This window comes from Notolepis coatsorum (assembly GCF_963971535.1).
Source record: "Notolepis coatsorum genome assembly, contig: SCAFFOLD_1622, whole genome shotgun sequence".
NCBI classification, from domain to species: domain Eukaryota; kingdom Metazoa; phylum Chordata; class Actinopteri; order Aulopiformes; family Paralepididae; genus Notolepis; species Notolepis coatsorum.
The window spans coordinates 1-21,880 of record NW_028172382.1 but is presented as its reverse complement, the minus strand read 5'-3'; the positions used below and the strand labels follow the sequence as shown (position 1 = coordinate 21,880).

At 46.2% G+C, this 21,880-nt stretch overlaps 1 protein-coding gene across 1 annotated transcript; it reads right to left on the bottom strand.

Annotated features, from left to right (window-relative positions):
* Positions 1-5,576: 5,576 nt before the first annotated feature.
* On the bottom strand, positions 5,577-20,221 carry ptgr2 (prostaglandin reductase 2; the record flags this gene model as incomplete). Its single annotated transcript, XM_084339023.1, has 4 exons — positions 5,577-6,199; positions 6,340-6,379; positions 7,881-8,090; positions 20,012-20,221. Coding segments are annotated over 4 exons (525 nt in total), but the record flags the coding sequence as incomplete, so codon positions are not given.
* Positions 20,222-21,880: the final 1,659 nt, after the last annotated feature.

Sequence of the window (21,880 nt, the reverse complement as noted above, 5' to 3'; positions counted from 1 at the left end):
CCCCCCCACCCCACCCCACCCTTCGTGGCCTCACTACTCTACGGTTTTAATTTTCGCCATCATCCTCCTCCTCCACCCCCTCGAGACCGCGTTCCCACGACGACGACGACGACGACGACAACCCCCCCCCCCTCCCTCCCTCCCCTTTTACTCTCTTCCTTCCAAAAGCCACTTTCTATCGCTCACTCTCCTGTTCCTAGATGGTATTGTTTTTAATATGCATGTTACCGTACTGGTGAGCGCGCGCACACCTCCTCCTCTGGGCCGTATCCATAGCGACGCGTGTAATAATGAAGATTGTGTAGTTTTGGGAGCTATATACTATTGGGACCGGTTCCGCCGTGTGTATATATATATATATATATATATATTGCTGAAGTCCACGGTTGAAAGGTGCTCGTTGTATTCTCCTCCTGCGGTTCTGGAGAAGGAAAAGAAAAAGAAAGAAAAGCCGACTCGTTAAGTTGAGTCAGAGCACTTTTTTTTCTCCGCCACATCACCGACTGCCAAAAGGACGAACGAACACGAGGAATTACCCGTCTCTTCCCGTAATGCTCTCCGGCGGTGAAGGCCGGACGTGCCAAAATCGCCCCCACGGTGACGACGAGATAGCCCCCTCCCCCCTCGCCACCCGCGGCGCGTGAATGTCAAGTTTGGCGGGGGAGATGATGATATAGGTTTACATGCCGCTGTATTGTCAAGTCGTACACCGGACGCGGCACGTTATGAATCCAGCTAGCAGTTAAAGGTGACGTGAGTGGGGTCTGTTGTTAAAATAACTGGTCAATAGCTCTGCATTCTGAGTGTTTTGGTCGCTCTCACGCGGGTCTCTCGGTCCCTCCGCTCTGTACTTTTCTTTTCCTGGTATCCCGTTCTTCTTACTTTATCCAATCCGATTTATTTCAAGAAATCTTGCCATGCCAGATTTGCCTACTACTGCACTGGTAGATTATTTTTTACTTGTTTTCAAGGACACAATTTGTTTTTATTTATTATTTTTGTCAGACCATTTTTTTGCAGTGTGGAGTTCTCTCTCTCTCTCTTGATTGGATAAAGTGGGAACGGGACACCAGAACACGTATTCTCCGTTTACTGCAGAGCGGGAGGGACCGGGAGACCCGTGTTACTGACCAGCCAATCAGCGATGGCTGTCGGAATGTAGAGAGCTATTATTGTAACACGTAGACAACTTATTTTAACAAAGAAAATACCACCTACAGCACCTTTTTAAATTCATGTAAGGGTAGCTAATACTAAGTGTGTGTGTGTGTGTGTGTAAAACTGAAATTCCTTTGCACATCGATGAACTGCCACTAAATCACTCCTCACTGGAATGTGCATATCGGTGAAGGAAATGCGGTGGTTTTTTTGTATATATATATACTGTTAGCCGTACAGATTTTCCAGTGATCGTAGGTTTTTTTTCCAAACAACTGTTTTCTAATTTATTACGCCAAAATTTCACAACAACACAGAGAGAGAGAGAGAGAGAGAGAGAGGCTGGCCTGGCTTTTGATGCTCCTCGCAGATCTCACTCGTTAAATTGCAGCTGTTGGTCTCTCAGGAACAGTCCGGTTCCCGGGTTAGAATGGCGGGACGCGAACCTAGGGCTGGGCGATATGGCCCAAAATGATATCACGATACCAATATGATAATGTTATCATATCACTCGATATCGATAATGATCGATATTGTTATAAGTAATAAGAAATAGGCAGCTGGTTGGCGCAGCGGACTAAGCGCCTGCCTACCACCGGGCAGAGACTCTGGGATCGAATCCAGCGGTCGGCGGTGCCTCCGGCTTGGTCGGTCGTCCCTACTAACACGATTGGCAGTGGTAGCGGGTGGGAAGCCGGCGGGGTGTGTGTGTGTGTGTCCTGGTCGATGTAAACAGCGACTCCTACAGGTTGGTCGGGGCGCCTGCTCAGCGAGGGAGGGAACTGGGGGAGGTAGTGTGATCCTCCCACGCGTTACACCTCACCCAGTGAGAGTCCTCGCTGTCGAGTGAAAAGAAGCGGTTGGTTGACTCCACGTGTGTCGGAGGAAGCGTGTGGTCGTCTTCACCCTCCCAGACCGACGGTAGGGGGTAAGTGCGCAACGATATAGATTATTAAAATATATCGTGATAATTAATATCGTTATGGTTTTATCGCCCAGCCCTACGCGAACCCGACGTTTCCAAACGACCATACCGACTCACCTAGGTCTTTCTTATCATTCTGTACCCGCAAGGAAACTATAAAAGAAGGAAGGGTCGTCGCGTCAGAATACCAGCGCGCTATGCTCCGCTCGGTGTCGGGTTCTATTGAAGCCTGTATTAGAATTCTAAACATGCCAGCTATCTGAGGAAATGGACACCGACCAATATATCAAATGTTGGCTAGTTAGCAACGCAACGACTTGCTGATGATTCTGTCGACGCGTTTAGATGACGACGCGGTCGTAAACGATGTCGGCCGATCTCAAAGTGTCCACACTTGGCAGCAGTGTGTGTTCACGTGCATACACGGTGACGTGATGACCCTTCCTTCCTTTGTAGTTTCCTTGCTGGACCCCATGAGGGCTTCTCAAGTAGCTGGATTACCCGGTTAGCCAGAATTAAGATATCTAGAATCATTGATGTTTTTTTTTTTTTTTTATATATATAACTTTTATATAAATTGCCAGCTATACCAACCAGTGCTCTCTCCTTATGAACGACATGATATCTTTTAACCCTTTCACTACCACACTACCAAATGGTTAACCCTTTCACTGCCACAGCACAGGTTAACCCTTTCACTGCCACACTACAGAAGGTTAACCCTTCACTACCACACTACAGACGGTTAATGTAGTGTGGCAGTGAAAGGGTTAACCTTCTGTATTGTCGCAGTGAAAGGGTTAACCATTTGGTAGTGAAATGGTTAAAATGATAACGGCGTAATCCTGCCTCTTTGAAGTACCTCATCCGTAGTATTTCCAGAACTGAATCTTTATTTTATATTATAATTTTTGTAATGTTTACACGTCACGGTAGCTCAGTGGGACACGTTGACCAATCTATACCTAAAATGGTGGCTGAAAAACAAAACAAAAAAAACGATGAATGTGATTTAGCGTAGCTGTGGTGAAATGAAATGAAATTTATTGTATTTATGCTGTTAATTTATTTATTCTGATTTGTACTGTGATTAAATTTTTTGTGTGACGGGCACTCCTAGCCCAGGAAGGTGGACCTCTCTTGAAGTTGAGCTGTTTTACTGTCTCCTCTTGGACGACGGGTGGTTATTGTAAGAGAGTTCTCGATAACTTACCTGTAGAAATGGAAGGTTAAAATCTTTTTAAAATAATAATAAGAAGTCAGGTTAGGACCATGTAGAGGAGGGCATTCCCCTTTTCGAATCTTTTTTTTTTTGTAGTTATCTCTCGACAGCTTTTGTATGTGAAGTCCTGTTTCGTCAGGGAATGTAAATGATTTCTTTCTCTGGACCGTGAGAGCAGTACTGGGTTGTACTCTTCCTCAAATTCAAGTAGTTTCTTGGGAACAGAATTCTGTAACGGTGCCCAATACCTCTCTCACAGCCTATGTGACACGTCCACAAGAGGGCAGTATAGAATAGATTTGGGGGGGCTATAAAATGTAGGTTGAATGGTCTGCTTTTTTATTATTTCTTTTTATTTATTACTTCATTTACCTTTTTATTTGCATAAAGTATAAGAGTTTATTTAATATATAAAATTCACATATTATCACCCAAATGCACTGATGATGATGATATTGATTATTGATGCTGCAGATGAGCAGATGAAGACGCTGGTTATAATTTATTACTGTACATGATCGGTTTAATTTTCACCACCAGGGAAGTGGCGATTTGGCTCCTTTTTTTTTTTAAGAACAAAATGGCTGGAATCGCCTCTAACCCGGTGACCCACTGGTCCTCCTTTGAGAAGCAATACACACTACTATATGATGTACCGGTTCCCCTGGACCACGCTGCAGCCTCCCCTGTGGTGAGGTAGTTGGTTATTAAAGAATAGATTCTATTTTACACCTGCCACATCTTTCTACTTGTGACGGCCGAAATGAGAGCAAACCACTATTTTTTTTTTGTTAATGGTTTATAGTGCTGTGAAATAAATTTGTTCATGACGGTAAATATACTGTAGTCCCACTTCTGTTGTTTTTCTTTAAGGGTCATTATATCTTGTGATATATATATTGATCGACTTGGTCAACGATGCGATCATATTACACTTCTTACAGTAGTACAATTCTTAATGCCTCTTACTATATCGAATCATAATACTTAGTGTAATACATTGGAATTTTATCATTTGGATTTTCTTTTGCTTAACTATCAAAAGCAGGAATGAGAAGTACAATTTTTATTTAATTTCAAAACGTTCATTTTAAACCCTTTTAATTAAATTTCAAACCTTTATTTCAACTCGTAAAATGTAAAAATCAATGACTTGGTGAGTAAAAGCCATGAATCAAACCCTTATCACAGATTGACGCGTCACAATATTATACTGTACCTTTTTATTTCCCAGTAGTATTACATGATTTTTACATTTCTACAAAGTACAATCAATGTTACACTCGAGTCTAAAGACTATAATGACAACACACTGTACTTGTAACACAATCACATTTCCTCAGGGTCCATTCAGAACAGGCAAGAAAAGGTTTTACGTTCCAGGGAGGCTCCGTTCACACTGCAGATAAAAACCGGGCCAAGTCAGAAGTTTTTGCTCATAATGTGATGTTTTTTTTCTCACAACAGTGTGAACAGCAAAAGCCACATGGAATCTGATCTTTTCAATTCAGATTTGGGCCACTTTCATTGCAATGTGACTTTCATGCGACTTTTACGTCACTCTAGATCGACGTTCGTCAAAATCTTTTACGTCCGTCTTCTTTACTGTTAATTTGCGCATGCGGGTCGGTTCAGGAGCGTGACACTGAGGCTTGAACTGGGCGGTTGGAGAAATCGTACCCGAGTTTGTGACTAGGAACTCCCCAAATTTGGCCTTTAACACATTCCCGGCCAAGCATGGACATGTCCGTGTTTCGGATCCAACGGTAGAGGGCCAACCACGGACATGTCCGTGGCAAGGTTGTTTTGGCTTTTATTCCATTTTAATAACCTACTCAATGTCACCGAGCGGCACTGCAGATTTACCCTACTCTTGGAATTCGGAAAAGTGCATTACCGGCCAGATCCTCGTAGGGGCGCTGTCTCGATAATGCAGTGTTCCCTGTGGCAGAAAGGTGTTTAATTTTTTTGGATCTCGAATGGACTTTCCTGTTAGGGTGGATCTATGTGTGTAGCCTGTAGCTTGGAATACGTTTTGGGACGCGGAATTCAGTACGCAGTAAAGGAATATATCATCAGCCAATGGACACATGGATCTACCAGATGGCGATCGATAACTGGGAAATCCTTTTTGGGATCCAACCGGCCACAGGTAAGATCTTTTTCACGTGAATTACATGCTGATCAGGCCTTGTTATCATAGCCAACCAGGCGATCGGCGAATGTGGCTACTGACTGAGGCTAACGCCGTTATTGGTAATCAATAATCAGAAACGACGTCCCCCGCCCCCCCCCCCCCCTTTCATGCATTCATGGTGGAACATTATATCGATCATATGCATTTAGATTTTTAGCTCTAGCTTCTGTAGGGCCGAAACACCATTCGATTTAACGTTATTAGCTTAGCAGCCTGTATCTCGTTTTGCAGGAAATATACCAGACCAAATCCCATATAACGTTCATATTCAAGACGCTATAAAATGGGAACGTATTGATGAAAAAATTATTAATTTAAGCCATTTTGAAGGGACGGTTTATAGTGTCAATTGACAATGAGAATGGACAGATAGCAATACTATATAAAGTATAGATTTAGCTCTACAAACAGCCTCACGCACAATGAAACCTTATTATGATGATATGCTGGCCGTATAGAGTGGGGCCCGTCTAATCCCTGTGGCCGTCGATGTGTTAAGAAGGAAATAGGAATTTCCGACATCCAAGTGGTAATGGATTGCAGCCCGACGCCCCGCCCCTGAGGGTCTGAGGCCCCGCCCCTGAGGGTCTGAGGCCCCGCCCCTGAGGGTCTGAGGCTGATGACGCTGGTCTTCAGTCTGATATCTTGACCACCTGCTTGCCGATGTTCCCCCCTTTCATCATGGAGCAAAATGCCACTGCAAGGAAAACGGAGCCATTATCTCCCTCCGCCACACACTACGGACGTCCTGCGGGCCGATGACACCGGGCAGAGTGACAAAGAATAATATGACGATATAATAAGAGACTTATGAGAGTGAATAACTTGACGACATACCTCCCATATTCTCAATGCCGTTCACCACTGTTTCCAACACCTGTTGTTCAATGGAGAGAGAGAGAAGGGCGAGAGACATCAATTAATAATAATAATAATAATAATAATAAACGTTAGCATCTTTCATACAAGGATTGTAGTTCACAGTGCTTTACATAATAAAGACGTAATAAAACAAGCGGCGAGAGCAATGCATAGCGCAAATAAAAATAGCAGCGTGATACAAATCTAAATCTCGTTACAAAAATCATGAACAATAAAATAACATGAAATAGAAAAAAACACAAATTTGGGGCCTGTGCTGTTCTGAAATTCCTGTTCCCTAGGACAGCGATAAGGACCTTTCTGCGCCCTCCTCTTTCTAAAACTTGGTCTGTAAAATCGTTCACCCCAACATAATGTTGTGTTAATTCCACAACAAGAGATATGTAAGGGATAATGTATAGCTACGAGGTCATTGTCGCAAAATAATTGACCGACACGGAGTTTAGAATACCGAGGCGCAGCGCCGAGGTGTTCTAAACGTCAGTGAAGGTCAATTATTTTGCGACAATGACCGAGTATAGGCTATACATTATCCCGCTTATTACATGGCTAACTTACTAACAATATACCTAATTCATCGACAAGACGAGATCAAATGCAGACGCAGTTGTTCTGTGGCTCTCAGCCCAAATAAAGTGATTATTATTATCGGCAGCCGGCAGGTCTGTGGTCTGATTGCATGACTGAGTGCAGCTGTGCATATGCTGAGCTGCACTGAGGCAGTGTGTGTAGTGGGCTTGATTGGTCCAGCTGCGCACAGCGGTCATTATTGTTCGGCAGAGGTCCGTTATCGAGTAATATCGGACCTCTGACGAGCGCTATTGACCAATCACAAGCAAGCATTTAGGCGAATGTGAAAACGCCATGTAATAAGTAATGTAACCATATATCGGTATCGGTTGATATCGGTATCGGAAATTAAGAGTTGGACAATATCGGGATATCGGTAAAAAAAAAAGCCAATATCGAACATCCCTACTGTAAAATCTTTCACCCCCCCCCCCCCCCCCCCCCCCCCACGCTCACGGTCCCGAACTTCCTGTCTGTCTGTGGAAATGTACAACTGTGATCTTCAACTCAACTAGACGCAGTTACTAGAGGTGGGACTCTTTGGAAAGGTCATTCAGATCTTGGGCTCACGATTGGGTTCTCTGTTATCTAGGGCGGTTCGATAGATTGGATTCTAGACGGCTATTAACCTTTGTGTTTACAAAAGCGGCACATCGGGTCAGTCTTTCTGCTCGACTAGGCCGTGGCAACCTGCAGGGTTTAGTGAGCTAACGATTCATAGTTCTAAAGATAATAATTTTAATATTTAAACAAATTTTAAACTCGCTCTCTCTCTCTCTCTTTCTCCCCCTCTCTCCTTCCATCCATCTCTCTCTCCCTCCCTCCCACTCTCCCTTCCTCAGGTTCTCTCTCTCTCTCTCTCTCTCTCCCCCCCCCCCCCCCCCCCCCCCCACACACACACACACAGACTGTGTGTGTCGACTTGCCTTGATCTCTCCCGACGTCACCCATTGGCTGAGCTGGAGGAGCGCGGCCTCCATCTTGTGGGCGTAGCTGAGCACCATGAAGCGCTCCCGGCTGATGTCGCGGCTCCGCAGGGCCTCCTGCGTCTCCTCGCTCAGGGGCGGAGGGTAGGGCACCTCCCTGTTGTACTGGGAGATCTGTCCACACAGGACCACACTGCCGCCCTGGTTCATCTGGAGGTCGGGGGGGGGGGGGGGGGGTCAACAAGAGCATCATCATCATCCTGGTCTCAGGAGGGACATGTGGAAACTCAAATCTGACCGCCACGACTTCCGCACAACCGTGTGCAGCCCAGTGTTCCAGTCACTAAGTCTCGAGTCCCCAGTATTCAAGTCCGAGTCCGAGTCACCTAAACACACTTTATATTTATTGATGAAGGATTGCACTACAACTCGTACACCTTACTGTAAATTGTACCTAAATTGTACCTCATCCCATTTCTGCCTTGCACTATATAGTATTGTATATTAGTACACTGCATAGTATATTGTATATTGTATGGTAACTCAGTTACGTCTATTCTGCATCGAACATTGTACATATGTCTATACTGAACACTGTGACCTCATTTTCTACTTCTAATTTACATGCTATACTATGTTATTTCATACTTATCTTGTCATGCACAGTCTCTGGAGCGTAACAGTAAGAAGCATTTTGTATAAAAGTATTCTGTACTTCTGTATGACAACTATTAAAGAAACTTGAACTTGAAACTTGAGTCCGAGTCCCTAGTCATCGAGGTTGAGTCTGAGCTGACATATACATTAAACATAAATGTCACCGTTTCAAAGAGAGTTTATTTACTTTGTGACACACAATAGCCAAACAAATTCAGTAACCATCAATACCTTATGCTAAATGATTAGGGGTGTTACAAAGGATCAGATTAAACCGAATATATATATTTATTTATTGATATATATTGCATAGTATTTGTATATCGTTTGATATCCCTTGTATATTCCTTGTACATATACACGGAATATCCCTTTAGCCCAGACCATAATAGTTCATTCTCCTATTGGACAGCGGTCCACCGGCGCCAGGGACCGGCTTCCAGATCCAGGTTCAAAGTCACCGTCAAGATGTGTCTGGACATGCCCGGCCTTGCCCAGGGATACGCGACAGGAGTGAGAGTGGAACTAGTTTTGTTCACCGTGCGTATAAATATGGCGCAGGTGAATGTAGAAGCCCCTTAGCCCCTTACCTCCGTACCCTTCTTAGTTTTAGTATGTTACCGATAAGTAGAAGCCTCACCCACGATACAACGTGCGGTGAAGTATGGCCTGTTTGGCCTCAGAATAGAGCATCGAGACCGCGTGCGAATTAATAACTGAATTGTCAGAGTTTGGCGCTATACCGTCGAGTGCGACATATTTCTATTGAGTCTTTAATAGTCTATTTGTGTATAGTGTATCGTGCGGTTAGAATTCTATAGTGACCAGCATCTCCAACGCTTTCTCGTATTAGCTAGAGTTCTTATCCAGGCTGGGCCGACCGCATGGCGCTTTCACCCGAGGAGACCTAGGCGAGAACCGTATGGACATGTACACTGGATTAATCTACCCGACGACCACATAGCCCTTTGCGGCTGGAATATATTTGCTTTGGTCCTATGATTTATGGAGCGGATAATCGCCGACGCCTGCACGTGTTGGATTTACCCCGAGAGGAGTCAAGTCGAGTCGGCGCTCAGAGAGCCTGAGGCCGCCTAGCTTTCTTCACTGTAGAGCTACAGTCTACAAGAGAACCAAGCTGTATTCGTCTGTGGATCAAGAGACTACTGCACCGGCTTCTGTACCTGAAGTCTCCCTAGTCATCGTTGACCAGACGTCCTACTACCGACAGATCTTCTACCCCCTGCTGGCTTACAACCAGTGGGAACCCCTTCCAGTATCTCCCGCTATTACTAGTGTACCATAGATATAATTCCCTAAGATTCAGGTTGTATAATTACCTCCTGCGTAACCAGAGAATGGACATTCGTTATTGATTTGCCTACGCATACTCCTTTGCCTTACAAGTGCATTCAAAGAATAATGTAAAGTATCCTATGTACCTTTTGCTCCATTAAATACTTGATTAATACCTTTGACTGGAACCAATTTCATTGTGGGAAGTGTTCATCATATTCATATATCGTGTACTGTATGGCCAGTAATTAAAGTACATAAAGCGGTAGTGGTTTAATGATACCATACTTATCAATACAGTCAGGGAATTGTACCCCTCAGTTACAATTGGTCCTTCGAGCCGGAGGGTAACTAGTGTAATATTAATATAGTGGTATTAATATTGAAATGGCCTATGATGAACACTCCACAAAACGGTCCTCCTAAAGTAGATCGCCCGCAGCGTAGACGGCAGCCACCTCAGTACTTAGAGGATTACGTTGCCAGTATACTACCTAGCCTTCTACAGACGGTAAACGCGGAAAAAGTAGAAAGTAAAATTATGTCCGACCCTATCAACCAGGCTACCCCGCCAACAGAGGCCCTAGTGGGTTCTAATGTAACTGACCAAGCTCACGGTAGGGACCAGGAGGGAACTGACACGACTTTACCCCCCGCCAAGACCGAAGAAGTAGTCCCCGGAGAGCTCCAGGAGAAAGACAACCCTCCAGAGATGGAACTCTGCCCGGTACAAGAAGAGGAGAGCGCCCAGGAGATAGAGCTCCAGGACTCCCCGCAGGAGAACGCATCTCCAACGAGTACTGCCAGGAGCGGATCACCTCAACCAGCGTCTTCCCCCAGCGAGGCGGACAAGATGCTGGCACAGGCGTTCCTCGCCAGCCTAGCAGCCTCAACAGAGCGCGATCGACTCCAAGCACAGACGCTTAGTGAGCGCGAACATTCTTCCATGGAAAGAGAACGCCTCCAAGCGCAGCAACGGAGCGACGAAGATCGTATACGTCTAGAGATTAGACGCCTTCAGACGGAAGAGAATATGGTAAGAGACCACGCCGAAGCCCAGCGCGCCGCCGCCGAAGCCCAGCGCGCCGCTGCCGGTGCCCAAAGAGAAGCAGAGCGCGACATCGCTCTCACCAAGCGCGAAGCCGAGCGCGACCGATTACAAGCGCAGCTAATGGAGCAGCTGATCGCCAGGGCAACACCCCCTCCCTCCGCACGGGGTTCCAGGGCCTCGTCAAGACACGGGTCAAGGGCACCCTCCCCTAACCGATCAAGCGACCCTGAGCCCGACCACCAGAGAGAGCCTATACCCCCCTCCGAACTCCTTCCCCGACCGGTCCCAGTGAGACCCAGCTACAAGGAAGGAACGGTATACACCGCGGAGAGGCTAAATAGACGACTACAGGATCTAGAGGACCTGACAGAGGAAGAAGAAGAGGGAGAGGAGGAGAGTCAAGCCCGACAGCAGCACAGTACTCCACAGGACCAGGAGGTCCAGTACAGCCCAGGCTCTACCCCCGCGGCTCTGCGCTACAGACCCCCGACTCAATTCACGGGTGAGATTGACGCACGACCAGTCCCGAGGAATAGCACCTGGATACGCGGGCCATGGTACCCTGCCGGTACCAGCCCACCGAGAGGCGTAAGAGGAGACTCGCCTAGGAGGCCTCTCTTCCAACGCTCACCGATGTGCCAGCCATCTACGGCATCATACATTGGCACACCGACGTTTCCAGACTTCACCCATGAGAACAGAGCACAGTACACGGAGCTACGGATGTGCTTAGAGACAATGATGGCTGATGTAGCTGATGAACGCCACAAGTATGCTATCCTATTGAAGCACCTCAAGGTGCCCCGAGCGCACAATATAGCGCTGGCCTATGCCACCTCTACTACCCCATACACAGCGGCTCTAGCAGCACTCGACCAAAGATATGGACGCATATGGGACTACGTAATACAAGAGATAAGGCATATTGACCGCCTACCCCCAGCAACAGACAATCGCTCACTAGACGACCTGTCTATCAAGGTACAATCCCTGGTAGGGATGCTGGGGGCGCAACGAGAAAAGGGTATGCACGAACTATACGCAAACTCTAATGTCGAGAGGATTTTAGAGAAGCTTCCGCCCGCCCGACAAGAGCGCTTCAGGCGGCAAAGAGACCACCGTGATCCTAACGGTCCCGAGCCATCCCTCCTAGACCTAGCCGACTTCCTGGCGAGAGAAGTCAGCAGCCTGCGATTGGATACGTTCGTGCGGAGCACACCAAGCTCCAGAGAGGGACCTAGGAGAGCAAACGATGGCCGAAGATTGGTGACTGTCATGCACCAATCAGAACCAGTACCGAGCAGCAAGAACCACAGTACCCCCTCGATGAAAGAGAAGTGGAAGATGGTGTGCCCGTACTGCGAGAAAGAACACTGGTTGTCACAATGTGACACATTCAAGAAGATGACCGCCGACGAAGTGGGTCAATGGATAAAGTCCAACCGACGCTGTTACCGATGTGCGCGCAGTCACATGGCAGCCGAGTGCCGCTTAAAGAAGAGGTGTAGTCGGTGTGACGGAGCCCACCTAGATGTCCTACACGACAGTAACAGAAGAAAGCCCGCACCCTCAAGCAGCACAAAGGCAAGTGTTATGTACATTGACCCCGCCAGCAGCGGGGGCGCCCGAGTGCTCTTAAAGGTGGTCCGCGTAACACTGAGTTACCAAGACAAGGTCATGGACACTTACGCCGTCCTTGACGACGGGTCAGAGAAGACCCTTCTCCTCGCATCCGCTGCGGCCCAGCTGGGGCTGCGGGGGAGCGAAAACCAGATGACGATTCGGACAATAAGAAGAGATCTAAAGACGATAAAGGGCGAGAATGTCTCCTTCACTATCGCAGCAAGCGGGCAGCCAGAGAGACGGTATAGGATTACTAATGCTTTCACCAGCCAAGAAATAGGCCTGTCGCAGTACACCTACCCCATCGCCAAGCTGATGGATAAATATGTGCACCTGCGTCAACTACCTATCCCGCTCATAGACGGTGCCACCCCGACCCTGCTGATAGGCTCCGACCATGCAGACCTCATAGTCCCGATAGACCGGGTCCACACAGGGCCCAGAGGCTGTCCTGCAGCAGTCGAGACCCGCCTAGGATGGACATTACAAGGCCCCCTCGCTAAGTCTCTTAACCGAACAGCAGCCACTAGCTGCCTCCACTCCAGAGTGACAGAAGAAGACACCACCCTCCTACAGCATGTCGAGAGGCTATGGACACTAGAGACAATGCCCTTTAAGAACGAAAAGAAAGACATTCGTTCCAAGGAAGACATTTACGCCATAGCACTCCTCGAGCAAGGGACAAAGAGAGTCAAAGTCAACGGAGTGATGAGATACGCAACTCCACTCCTGAGGCGAGAGGGTATGCCCACCTTCCACGCCCCAAAAGAAGCGACGGAGCGGTATCTATTGAACACAGAGCGGCGCCTAGCCAGAGACCCCGCTCAAGAGACTGTGTACCGCGCTGAGATTAACAAGCTAATCACAGCGGGACACATAAAGAAAATTGACATTAAAGAGGCCGATCAGACGACCGAATCATGGTACGTGCCGCACCACAAAGTCCACCACAACGGCAAGGATCGTATTGTGTTCAACTGCAGCTACCAGATCGGATCACAAAATCTGAATAAAGAGCTCTTGCCCGGCCCAACACTCGGCCCCTCCCTACTAGGCGTGTTACTACGTTTCCGCCAGGACAAGGTGGCCATCAGCGGCGACATCAAAGGGATGTTCCTGCAGGTGAGACTAGTGGAGGAGGACAAGCCCCTGCTGCGGTTCCTATGGAGAGAGAGGATCGGGGATGAGCAACCAGCCATCTATCAATGGGAAGTCCTCCCTTTCGGAACCACATGCAGCCCATGCTGTGCTACGTTTGCACTGCAAAAACACGTCGCAGAGGACCCAGCAGCTGATGAAGAGGTCCGAAAAAGTGTAGAAAATAGTTTCTACGTGGACAACTGTCTGCAAAGCGTCTCGACGCCAGAAGAGGCCGAGGCCCTTCTACTCAAGCTCCGCGCTTCCCTGATCAAAGGCGGCTTTGATCTCAGGCAGTGGGCCAGCAGCGACCCGCAAGTATTGCGCAGCCTCTCCCCCGAGGACAAGGCAGCAAGCAGCGAGACCTGGATGGCGACCATCCCAGGAGAAGCCCAAGAAATGACATTAGGATTAGTCTGGCGCTTCAAAACAGACTCGCTCCATTATAAACACACACCCCTGACCAAGGAGCAGGGAAGGTCGACTGCACTACCGACCACCAGACGGAGTGTATACAGAACACTCGCCAGACAATATGACCCGTTGGGATGTATTCTACCTTACACCACCAGGGCAAAGATGATTGTAAGAGCGTTATGGGACAAGGACCAGGGCTGGGACGACCCCATACCCGAACACCTTGCATCCACATGGAGAGAGTGGGAGACGGAACTCAGCTCACTCCCAGGTGTTAACATACACCGCAGCTACTTCCCACCCACAGTGAGGCCGGAGACGTGCCAGATGGACCTGCACGTCTTCAGCGACGCCTCCGAAGTAGCCTACGGCTCGGTGGCCTACTTGCGTGCCCGAGAGGAGGGAGGAGAAATACATACTGCTTTCATCCTGGCTCGCTCAAGAATAGCCCCACGAAAGCAACAATCTATCCCGCGTCTAGAGCTCTGCGCAGCCCTAGCAGGAGCGCACCTCGCCACGTTAATCCAACGTGAACTCACCATTCCGGTGCAAAGAACAATCTTGTGGTCAGACTCCACGACAGTACTCACATGGATCCGGTCTGATTCGTGCAGATACAAGGTCTTCGTGGGAGTCAGAGTCACAGAGATTCAAGATTTAACAGAAGTAGCAAGCTGGAGGTATGTGGACACAAAACACAACCCAGCTGACGTCATCACCCGGGGAATGTCCCTGGATGACCTCACCCGTCACAACCCATACAGTGACGGACCAGAGTTTCTCAAGCTCCCGGAAGAAGAGTGGCCTACACCCACCCCACGGGAGGCGAGTAAAGAGGAGGCCGAAAACAAGAAATCTGTGTTCTGTGGATTGAACACACTCGTCTCCACAGACCCCGACATAGACGATTGCCTCACCCTAGAGAGTGCGCAGCTAAAGACATTTCTGTGGCACCACCCAGAGGTTCAGCCCACTACTGACATTTCAGCAGCTGACTACGAAGAAGCAGAACTTCTTCTACTACAACGAGCCCAGAGAGACTCGTTCCCCGATGAGCTAGACTGTCTACAGGGAGCAAAGCCCGTCCCATCAGACAGCAGACTGCTCCACCTAGCACCCGAGAGCGACGCCCATAGTCTCATCAGAGTGGGTGGTCGTCTGCGGAGAGCCCCAGACTTACCGGATGACGTCAAGTACCCGATAGTCTTGAACAGCCGACACAAGGTCACAGAGCTGATCATAAAGAAATACGACGAGGATGTGCACCACGCAGGGGCAGAGAGAGTCTTCGCGGAGATCAGACGTCGTTATTGGATACTGCAAGGGAGAGAAGCAGTGCGGCGCTTCCAGCGAACCTGTCGCCTCCGACTCGGCGACAAGCCTTTTCACTCCACCGGTATGGACTGTTTCGGCCCGCTGTATATAAAGAAAGGAAGAGGAACCGAGAAGCGGTGGGGTATTGTATTCAAATGCATGACCACCCGAGCGATACATATAGAACTCCTTCCAACCATGAGCACAGACTCATTCCTTATGGCCTTCCGAAGATTCACATCGCGGAAAGGCAAACCGTCTATATTGTTGTCTGATCACGGGACAAACTTCAAAGGCGGAGAAAGAGAGCTGAGAGAGAGCTTCCAAGCTATGGGCCCAGAACTTAAGACCCACCTCGCTCCATCCCAGATTGACTTCCAGTTTAATCCCCCGAACGCACCTCACTTCGGTGGAACTTGGGAACGAGAAGTACGTTCAATAAAGACAGCCCTGTACGCCGTGCTTGGGGCCCAGACCGTGGCGGAAGAAGTCTTAATGACAGTCCTCACGGAGATCGAGGGAGTATTGAACTCAAAGCCCCTCGGTTACGTCTCAAGTGATGTAGCAGATGTCGACCCAGTCACCCCCAACACACTCTTGATGGGGCGGCTGGACCCCGCGCTACCCCAGACAATGTACAGGCCTGAAGAAGCGAACGGCCGAAGAATGTGGAGGTACAGTCAAGTATTGGCTGACAAGTTTTGGAACAGCTTCCTACTCCACTACCTACCGTCTCTACAGACCCGCCAGAAATGGGTAAAAGAGAGAGACAATTTGACAGAAGGAACAGTCGTCATGATTATCGACCAGTCACTACCCCGAGCTATGTGGCCGGCTGGCCGCGTAAGCAAAGTGATCACCGGTGCCGACGGAAAGGTCCGAGCAGCTGAAGTGCTCGTCCAAGGGCGGACCTACACCCGACCCGTGGCGAGGCTAATAGAACTGCCAAGGCTCCCCGATACTATCGATGACGACCATGACCCCATGACTTTGTGAACTGACTGACCCTCACAGCAGACATTGAGTAGTGGACAGTACGGTTAATCTGTCTCTGCTTAGCTAATTAGGTGGGACTAATTAGGGGGCGGCTGTTACAAAGGATCAGATTAAACCGAATATATATATTTATTTATTGATATATATTGCATAGTATTTGTATATCGTTTGATATCCCTTGTATATTCCTTGTACATATACACGGAATATCCCTTTAGCCCAGACCATAATAGTTCATTCTCCTATTGGACAGCGGTCCACCGGCGCCAGGGACCGGCCTCCGGAGCCAGGTTCAAAGTCACCGTCAAGATGTGTCTGGACATGCCCGGCCTTGCCCAGGGATACGCGACAGGAGTGAGAGTGGAACTAGTTTTGTTCACCGTGCGTATAAATACGGCGCAGGTGAATGTAGAAGCCCCTTAGCCCCTTACCTCCGTACCCTTCTTAGTTTTAGTATGTTACCGATAAGTTGAAGCCTCACCCACGATACAACGTGCGGTGAAGTATGGCCTGTTTGGCCTCAGAATAGAGCATCGAGACCGCGTGCGAATTAATAACTGAATTGTCAGAGTTTGGCGCTATACCGTCGAGTGCGACATATTTCTATTGAGTCTTTAATAGTCTATTTGTGTATAGTGTATCGTGCGGTTAGAATTCTATAGTGACCAGCATCTCCAACGCTTTCTCGTATTAGCTAGAGTTCTTATCCAGGCTGGGCCGACCGCATGGCGCTTTCACCCGAGGAGACCTAGGCGAGAACCGTATGGACATGTACACTGGATTAATCTACCCGACGACCACATAGCCCTTTGCGGCTGGAATATATTTGCTTTGGTCCTATGATTTATGGAGCGGATAATCGCCGACGCCTGCACGTGTTGGATTTACCCCGAGAGGAGTCAAGTCGAGTCGGCGCTCAGAGAGCCTGAGGCCGCCTAGCTTTCTTCACTGTAGAGCTACAGTCTACAAGAGAACCAAGCTGTATTCGTCTGTGGATCAAGAGACTACTGCACCGGCTTCTGTACCTGAAGTCTCCCTAGTCATCGTTGACCAGACGTCCTACTACCGACAGATCTTCTACCCCCTGCTGGCTTACAACCAGTGGGAACCCCTTCCAGTATCTCCCGCTATTACTAGTGTACCATAGATATAATTCCCTAAGATTCAGGTTGTATAATTACCTCCTGCGTAACCAGAGAATGGACATTCGTTATTGATTTGCCTACGCATACTCCTTTGCCTTACAAGTGCATTCAAAGAATAATGTAAAGTATCCTATGTACCTTTTGCTCCATTAAATACTTGATTAATACCTTTGACTGGAACCGATTTCATTGTGGGAAGTGTTCATCATATTCATATATCGTGTACTGTATGGCCAGTAATTAAAGTACATAAAGCGGTAGTGGTTTAATGATACCATACTTATCAATACAGTCAGGGAATTGTACCCCTCAGTTACAAGGGGCCTATTACAAAAACGAATAAAAAAGAAATAACTTATTTATAAATTAACAAGTCCCGAGTCCTCGTCTGCACCTTCCGAGTCCGAATGCAGTCGGTGCTCGAGTCCCAAGACGAGTCATGAAGACCAGTGGTGGACTCGAGTACTACAACAACACAGGTGCGGCCACAGGAGAAACACGATGTCTACACAACGCTGTATTATTAATTAATAAGGCTGATTACATTCTCATTTAGCGGAATTTTACGGAATTTAATAAATGTCTGATTTCCTTTCTATATGATTCGTGTAACTGTTTTTAACTGATTGCACTGCACATTGTTTTGTTGTTTTATCTCGTTGTACACTCAGCAGTTCTGTAAATGAGGTGGCCTCACCTCAGAGTTTACCCGAGTATAAAAAAAGGTTTCAATCAATCAATTAAATCCAAAGCGACTTACAAGTTGTGTACAACATGTCAGCAGGAGGCGTACATCTCTGTTACACGCTGAGTGCATAGTAGTATTAGACATATTAGCATGATAGGTAGTAATTAATATAGTAGTAAGGTACCTAATAGTAAAAAGACAGTAAGACTTTTTTTTTTTTACGTTTTGTTTTTTTGTTTTTTAGATATTGTTCGAAGATAGTGTTTTTAGTTGACGGCGGAAAATTGGCCGAGTTTCAGCTGTCCTGACTGTGGTTCTCAATTCAGGAGAGCACACATGATTTGAGATGTTTGTAAGTTTACTGTTCAAAAAGCTAAGAAAGGGATTAAAAGGAGATGTATTTCTATTGTTGGAGTTAACTACTACTACTACCATTATTACTATTACTACTACTATTACTACTACTAGTATTACTATCACTATTACTACTACTACTAATACTATTACTACAACTATTACTACTATTATTACTACTACTACTACTACTACTGCACTACTATTACTACAACTATTACTACTACTATTGCACTACTATTACTACTACTACTACTGCACTACTATTACTACAACTATTACTACTACTACTACTACTATTACTGCTACTACTACTACTACTACTATTACTGCTACTACTACTACTACTACTACTACTATTACTGCACTACTATTACTACAACTATTACTACTACTATTACTACTACTACTACTGCACTACTATTACTACAACTATTACTACTACTACTACTACTATTACTGCTACTGTAGCCGGTACTACTCTGAACATGCCATGAGTGGGAGTCGAACCCCGGTCTCCCGCACCGCGGGCGACATCACAGCCCTCTGTACCAAGAGGTGAATTCACTTCTAACCACTCAGTCTGGATGCCTCAGGGGAGTGAGTTTTTACTTCATGTACCGCTACCGTGCCACAGTCGCTTCACAACGTCCGAAGTATTTTAGTGACTGGCTGCGCGGTACCATCCGTTACACTACTACTATTACTACTACTTCTACTACTACTACTACTACTACTACTAATACTACTACTTTTACCCATTATGAATTGAAAATGGGGGACCCTGATGTAAACAAGACTAGGGCTGACCTTCGATAATATTTTTGGAATTCAAAGCTTCGGGGCCGAGATTCGATTTTAATTCGAAGCTTCGAGATAAAAAAATATATAATTTTTTTTATTTTTTATTTTTTTTTATGTTGTGAGACTTGTAGGCTACAGCACTTTGTCAGTGCTGTAAAGTTTAAACCTTTTTAAATCTTAGACAAACTAAACACTTTGCTTTCATGAAATATTGTAAGCCGTCATTTGAGGCTTTATAAAAGCAGCACAATGAACACAAATCTGTCAGTGCCGAGTCCGACCTCATCTTAAATAACAAACAGCATTGCTTGTTGTAGTTAACAGAGATGCAGAGTTCATTTTGCAACAAAATATATATATATATATATATATATATATATATATATATATATTTTGTTTTTTAATAATCGAATTTTATTTTCATATTCGAATCCCATGCCCATCGAACGAAGCTTTGAAGTATTTAAGACAGCCCTAAACAAGACAAAAGTCTTTCTCTGGTCTGCATCCCCTTAACAATTGTGAGTATTGAGCCGTACTGTATTGTACCCATTCTGCAATCTGTTAAATAAAGTTTTCAATCAATCAATCAAAACTACTACTACTACTACTACTTCTACTACAACAACTACTTCTACACGTACAGTACCTGTGCTATCACGGTGTCACTGATGGGACCGCCCACGTTGTCGAAATAGACGTCGACTCCGTCGGGGCAGCACTCCCTCAGCCTGGAGGGCGTGTCTTCCAGGCGATAGTTGACGGAGGCGGAGAAGCCCAGCTCCTCCACCAGGGCGGCGCACTTCTCCTCCGAGCCACAGATCCCCACCACGCGCACGCAGCCATCCAGCCGGCCGATCTGGGAGAGACAGAAGAAGAAATCAGGAAGCGTGACACTGACGGGGTTTGTTTGCGTGATTTTTTTTATACGTGGTTGGCCGCGAATTGGTTAACCACCAAAACCTGCACGGACTACAACCATAGGCGGAGTTTGAACTTGACGCCAGGGGGTGCGACAGCTTGGCGAACTATACCCGCGATTTTTTTGACCTTTATTTTATTATTTTAGCGTTTTTACAATGCCCTAACCCCTAATTTTTTATTTTATTTAGGTAGTACAGCAGCACACACACACACTCACACACACAGCACTACGGGGGATCATTTTTAACTGACTTAGGCTCTAATTATTATTATTCATAGAGACTCTCGAGCAATAATAATTATTACAGCCTCCATTTTTCGTGGACGAAAAATATACCAGGCTATAGATATCAATTTTCCCGAAATAACGCTACCTGCCTCGACAAAATTCGTGCATTGGTTATCCAGATACATTAATTATCATCTCAGAATAAGTGGCTTTGTATCGCGCTGCTGCTGCTGCTGCTGGCCGCGCGTTGCCGTTAACCCTTTCACTGCCACACTACAGAAGGTTCGCCTTATAATGTGACATGATTACTACTATAAAATGAATGTATTGTAAAACAAAACATAATAGAATTCAGATTTGTTTCTCACAATTATTATAATTTTATTAAAATAAAAATAATCTTGATTTAAAAAAAAAAAAAAAAAAAAAAAAAAAGGGCAATTTCACCCCCGGCCACCAGGGGGTGCAATGCACCCCCTGAACCCCCATAAACTCCGCCCATGACTACAACATATGATGTATATCAGGCCAGTCAGGGTACCTTGTGTTTACCGCGCCTATTGTATACTTTTACTCTTACTCATAGTATAGATTCAGATTTAAATTCTTTATTGCCTATATTTATTGTAACGTATAATAACCGATACACACAGGCCCTCATCTGCACCTTTGTTTACACTGTTTATTTTTCTCATTTTTATATTCAGACCTAATTTCTCCCCTCCCCCATGCTGCTATGACGCCTGAATTTCCCCGAGGGGATCAATAAATTAATATCTTACCTTATCTAAATTAACAGTAGCCGCTAGCCAAATGCTGGTAATAATTTTTTTATTTTGCTGTGCACTTTGGAACGTTGCCAACTAGTGTTCAATAAGTGTTTTCTGTTGTTGGGGGGGGGGGGGGGGGGGGGGGGGGGCAAGATGAGAGCATTGCGGCACGCGGGTACAATAATCGTTTTATCTTGTTTTCATGACTAGTAATGTATGAATTAGTAAATAAAATATAGTATGTTCTGATGGGGATGTCCGATATTGGCATTAAAATGTGATATCGGAAAATATCTATCGGTTTTCAAATTTTTTATTTTACATTTTTTTTTTTTTTCATGTATTTCACCTTTATTTACCCAGGCAAGCAAGTAAGAACAGATTCTGATTTTATTTATTGTCAAAAGTATGCATAATGTTGTGTTAATTCCACGACAAGAGATATGTAATGTTAATTACCTGAAATTATTCTGTTTTTTGGGGGGGGGGGGGGGGGGGGGGGGCCTGCATATATCGATATCGGTTGATATCGGTATCGGAAATTAAGAGTTGGACAATATCGGTATAGGTAAAAAAGCCAATATCGAGCATCCCC